Source organism: Heterocephalus glaber, unplaced genomic scaffold (assembly GCF_053883595.1).
Source record: "Heterocephalus glaber isolate CG9 unplaced genomic scaffold, H.glaber_assembly_v1.0 deba00001729, whole genome shotgun sequence".
Taxonomy (NCBI): Eukaryota; Metazoa; Chordata; class Mammalia; order Rodentia; family Bathyergidae; genus Heterocephalus; species Heterocephalus glaber.
The window spans coordinates 1,454,826-1,460,825 of NW_028258440.1; the positions used below are offsets into that span (position 1 = coordinate 1,454,826).

Genomic DNA, 6,000 nt, shown 5'->3' on the forward strand with positions numbered 1-6,000 from the left:
CAGGAAGGGGCAGCAGCTGAGCAGTATTCCCATGAACGCAGTTTCCTTGCAGATTCCCCCCATTTTATTCACAGGGTATGCCAGGCAGCTTCCCGAAATTTCACATATTCATGTATTAAGGGGCCAACTGTACACAGCAAATGCAAAGCCAGGGATAGCAGCAAAGCCATCTGCCAGTGCAACCCTGGCAAGGAAGAAATCCCCATGCTTGTCTTAGCAGCAGCTTGTCTCCCCTGGCATTTCAATGCCAGCTCTTCCTTCGGGCTGCCCTGTGAAGTCTTGCTGTTGGTGTGGGTGAAGCTTCCAGAGCAGTGCATCTTCCTCCTTGATGCCCAGCCCTCAGAGGGTGTACATTTGCTTGCTGTAATACACTCAAGCCCCCAGAGGCTCATCTCCCTGGCTGCCAGACCCTCTCCACTGCCTCTGGGTGCCTGCCTGATGCGCCGCAGGCTCAACAACTTTTCCCCTGAAGCTTTCTGTGCACTGGCTTCAGTGGAAGTTATTATGCTAAGATTTCAAAACAAAACCAGAACAGTCCAACATGGATTTATTTCTTGCCGGGGTCTGCTACCCAAGATTAGAACAGCTGTGAAAAAGAAAGAGAACTCAGAATTCGGTAGCTGATGAACATCACTAGAGAAACATCTCAAGAGAAGCAATGGATTTTCCTACTTATGGAAGCCCTGCTGGGGCAGCCATATTGGCTGCTGTAGGCAGAGGGATGATTACAGCCTGCAGTGGAGTGGCCCCCTCCCTGGGCCACAGAGCCTTGGAATCAGAAAAAAAAAAAAAAAAAACTAGGAGGAAACTTAGAAGTCATCACTTCAACACCATGACTTTACCAGATGAGGCACCTGAAGCCCACAGAAGGAAATAACTTGTCCAGGGCAAACTAGTAAGTCAGTGGCCAAGCCAGTGGCCAAGCTCCAGGGCCCTAGGGAATGCACTAGGAGACTCAGTAATAAGGAGGGCTCTCCACTCTGGCAGAAACACACCTCCGACCCTAATGACTGACTGCTGTTTTAAAGGGATCATCTGATCTACACCACAAAAGAGGGTGGAGGCAAAATGAGAGTTCGGGCTGAGGCCCTAATTAGTGCAGCTCCTTGGTTCTACCCTCTGGGCATAGTTACACTGATTACAAATGGAAACAGGTCTCTGGGGCTAGCCAGAGAATGTCCTTCCTGGCCCCCACACACCAAAATATGTATTCTGGAAAATCATTGATAAATATAAAAATGTGACTGACTTAAAGAAAGGGGTTGTGGTGAGTCCCATAATTTCCCATAATACATCTGGTTCATAACAAACTGAGAAATGTTTTGGTCTAGTATATAAATTCAGCTTTTTTTTTTAATGGCGTTAGAGACTGAATCCAGGGCCTTTGCACTGAACTACATCCCTAGCCCATTTTTCACTTTGAGAAAGGGTCTCACTGAGTTGCTCAGGCAGGACTTAAACTTGTGATCCTCCTGATTCAGCCTCCCAGAGTGCGTGGATTACAGATGTGCATCACCATGCCCTGCTGCTTCTTTTTAAGTGTACTCCTGGCTGATCCCCAGATACTGTTCCCATAGGCTTCTTGCTTTTTCTAAAACAAATAAGACAAAATGTCTGACAAGTGTCTCCTACTTAGGGCTGTCCTCCAGTGATCTTTCTAAAAACACAAATCAAGAGCTGATTGTGGTGGGGCATGCCTATAATCCAAGCACTCTGGGAGGCTAAGGCAGGAGGACCCTGGGTTTGAGCCTAACTTGGTCAATGAAACAACTTGGCAATATCCTGTCTCAAAACAAAAATATATATATTTTTAAAAGGAGTTAGGATGTAGCTCAGTGCAAAGGCCCTGGTTTCAGTCTCCAGTCCAAAAAACAAACAAAATAAGAACAAAACTTCAGTGGCTTCCTGTTGCTCACAGAATAGTTCAAATAATGTAGCCTTTTCAATCCACCTCGATTTGGATCCTTCCTGCCTTACCTTCATCACGGTCACACATGCACTCAAACGGCCCCAACAGTGTTCACTGTCTGGCCCCTCACACCATGGAGGCTGCTTGCTCCTGCATTCGTGGAAACTTTGTCCAAACTGACCCCTCTACCATAGTTCTAGCCAGACTACCCTGTAGACTATCCACGTTGTTCCAAGAAACCTTCAGATCCTTCTATTTGGAGTTTTTCTCTCTCTTTCTTCTATTCCCATGATGTTTTACTATGCCTTTATTTGAGCCCTTTCAACTTTCCGCCAAGCATCTAGTTGGTTTGTCTCTTGGTCTATTGCCCTTGCCAGAGTGTAGGATTCCTGGAGGCAAACGCTAAATCTTTTTTCTAACTTTCTGGTTCAGTTCTTGGAACATCATAGGCTAGCACTGTTTGTTGAATTAAATTGGATCATATTTCCCCTGTCCGTGAATGGACAGAGGAAATATTTATCGTTGACCAAAATCCTATTTCCTCTACCTCCCTTACTGCTTCCTTGTTATACTAAACTGTCCGCTTCATCTCTAATCCTCATGACGGTGGCCCAGGCCCAGAGTGTGGCTTTGCTGGCATTCTCATCAGTCTATGGCACAGGAGCCTGACTGGGCTTGGGTGATAAACTTTTGCTGCTGCTGGATTGAGAACCTTAGGCCATCTATACCCACACTTTAGGGAGCACAGGATAGATCACTCTGAATACTCTGGGTGCCCTTCAGTGGTGGAAGACTTGGCTGAACTTTGGGCCTAGAGTGTCCAATTGCCTTGGCTGTTATTGTTGATTTCCTCAGGGAAACCGACCTGATATGATAATTCCCCTTCACAGACCCAATGCCAGCATTCTTTTCATGATTTCACAAAGTTTAACAAGGCTACTTAATCAAGTCTTACTTAATCAAGGTCAATTTTATGTTGGAAACACTGGCTTTTCTCATGTTTTTTGGAAGTTCTCTTTGGCAGTATATATTTCACTACTTGAGCTTTCTTGTTTCAAATAAGAATCTATTACTACTTAGTCATTGCAGTCAATTTGGTACATAGTGAAAGGAATTATAATACCTACTCCAAAATGTGGTGGAGCGGTTGAGTTAAATGAGATAATCCATATAAAATGTTATGGAATTATACCTGGAATACATTGCAGAGTCAATAATTAGAGATCATTACTATGATTTCCAAACATAGAGTCCAAGAGATAGAAATAACAAAAAATGACTGGACTTAACAGAACTACTGGGTTTATCATAACTGCTGTAGTGAACACACCTGTTTTGTGTCAGTGAATTGTTTGAAGGACAAAATAAAGAGAAGGGGAGCTGGGTGGTTAATGTTACTAGATGTTGTTTCATCTTGATCTTGGGCAAGGAGCATCATCCGGAGGCCACGCTGAGAGTGCTCTCATGCAGGTCAGCCCTAAAAATACTCCTCTTCACTTTAGTGGAGAAGCTGCTGTGAGACTCGGGGTTGGCTTTCAACAGATCCAGCCATATGTGCTCTCCATTTTAGTGAAATCCGATCGCACCTAAGCCTGTGCTATCCTTGTGGGCTGACAGCTGACCTCAGCCTTCTTGTGGGCCCCTAGTTCACCTTTCAGAGAAAGAGGTCTGATTTCCAAGGAGAGCATTGCTCTTTGTTCTTTTTCTCTTTTTTGGTTGCTTGTTTATATGTATTTATTTGAAGAGGATCTATATTACAGTCTGCTAACTTGCTCTTCCCTTGTTAAGAACGTTTCTGGAAAACTTGATTTGAATTATCATCAGCACTCAGGAAGAAAAAGCTTTCTGGCTTGAGAGGCATAAAATGTAATCAGATCCATATATATGTATTAAAAGTTAAGACATCATTTCTTTGTACAGCAACAAAAAAGAATTATAATTAATTACAAAATAGAAAAATATTTGTATGCATTATAGGCAGATGATTCACTATAATATGTATTCTTCAAATTAATACAAGGCAGAGGATATGAACTGTTATGCATTGGAAAATAAAAGTAGTAAATCAAAACAGAAAAAGTTGATCTGTACTAGTATTCAAATACATACAAATTGAAGAAGCCTGGAGGTATGATCTAAAATATCCTTTTTTCTTTTTGCCTCCAGTAGAAGCACAGCAAAATCAGTTCCCCCATCATTCCTGGTGGCTCACAGCCTTTTTAGGAAGTGGGATTGCGGTCTGTGAAGTCAGACCCCCTGGCTTTGATCACCTTGACTTTGCTGCCTGCCCTAGCCAATGCCAGCCTCAGAGCAAGCCTGGTCCCAGCTCTGCTCCGAACACATCCTGAACCAGCTGAGTCCCCACACTTGTTTCCTGTGACTTACTGCATGTTTCATGCCCTGTAAGAGGAGCTCTTCCTTCCCCTTCCTTCCTTCCCTCTGTAGAATCCCAGTCATTTCCTCTGGGCTGGTTGCTGTGCATCTCGGTGTCCCAAAAGATCTTTTCAGCGCCCTTGGCCACAGGACGGTTGGCTGGCTGGCAGGGTTGCTCGCATCACAACACCTTCACAAGATATTGAAATACAAACGTTGACAACAGCATCTACAGAAAGCCAAGGGAGTAGATTGATGTCTAAGCCTGGTAAAGCAAATCTGAGAAGAACTGAGCCCTGGGCCAGAGCCAATGATCTTGAATTTTCCAATAAACCATTGTCTTTAGATTTGCCTTTTGGGAGGCTTTTGCATCAGGCCAAGCTGAAGACATCCAGTTTCTTTTCAGAATCGTGAATTTATAAATGATAGGCAGTCAAAAAATGAAAGACGCTTACCCACTAGTCTCTTCTTAGACCTAATTTTCTTGGTACTAGTTTAAATCCTATGCATGAGGTCAGTTTGACTGTGTGTGTGTGTGTGTGTGTGTGTGTGTGTGTGTGTGTGTGTGTGTGTGTGTGTTTCAGGAGCAATAGAAAGACCTAATAGATAAAAGAGTTACGTGGGAAAAATAAAACAACTTTCAACAGAAAATGACTCTTATCTTCAACTCTAATTAAAACAAAGCTCTCAGGATAAGGAAATCTATATGGGGCACTGGGCTCAGCCAAGTACACAGGGAGCCCACAACACTCCCACCTCAGCCGACACTCAAGGACACATGCATGGTCACCCACACATAACATTTTGATACCAGTAAGATCTGGTGAAAATGACCTTCACTTCAAGCACATCCTGGCCTAAAAGGACATGTTGCTGATGTGTACCCTGGGTGTGGGTGGAGCAGAGGAGAGGGCAGGCCTGCTCCTCCTTCCTGCTATGGTCTCTGGAAGGAGCACTTTTGCCCATCTCCTTCCATGTCCCCCCACCCCGTATCCTTCTCCTCCTCCTTCCTGTCTCTTTGTACCCTTCCCTCTCAAGAAAGGAAAATCAAAGCTGGGACTTCCCAATAGCTAAGGCAAGTGCTTCAGCTGTGAATCGTGTACACCTGATTCTGTTGTGTTATCCCACATTTCAAATCCTTCTCTTTTCTTGGCAGAACTGGCTTATGATCTGGATATGGATGAAGATCCTGGGAGCAAGCAACATGTGAACCAGCAGGACAATGAGGTCATCATTTCTCACAATCTTGGGAATGCACACTCCCCACTGAAGCTCCTCACCAGCATGGCCATCTCTGTGGCGTGCTTTTTCTTCCTAGTGCACTGACTTCCCAGTGCCCAGCATGCATGCTGCCCTGCAGCACCCTGTGGTCCTCCTCCGCAAAGGAAGCCACCTTATTTTTCCTTTTTTTTTTATCTTATATACCTCCTCCAGCCATTAAGTAGAAGACTAACCATGTGTTATGTTTTCGAAATCAAATGGTATCTTTACGAGGAAAGTAAATTTTAGTAGTAGTATAGATTGTCATTTTGCAAAGAAAAAAAACCCATCAAGTTGTGCCAAATTATTTTCCTATGTTTGGCTGCTAATTGTTACCGTATCTCTCTCTTTCTCTCTTTCACTGTCTCGTTCGCCTGCCCTCCCTCTCTCTTTCTCATTCCCTCTTTCTCTTTCTCTGCATGGATTTCTTCGGGAAAAAATAAATATTCAAATAAAAA

General features: G+C 43.9%; 1 protein-coding gene across 1 annotated transcript in view; it reads left to right on the forward strand.

Moving 5' to 3' along the window:
- The window catches only part of Gpc3 (glypican 3), a 444,489-nt gene extending 438,489 nt beyond the window's left edge, over positions 1-6,000 (forward strand). Inside the window, exon 8 of the mRNA XM_004860081.3 lies at positions 5,439-6,000. Coding sequence (XP_004860138.1) covers positions 5,439-5,608 — 170 coding nt within the window. The 3' untranslated portion in view covers positions 5,609-6,000. The remainder of the gene's footprint in view (positions 1-5,438) is intronic.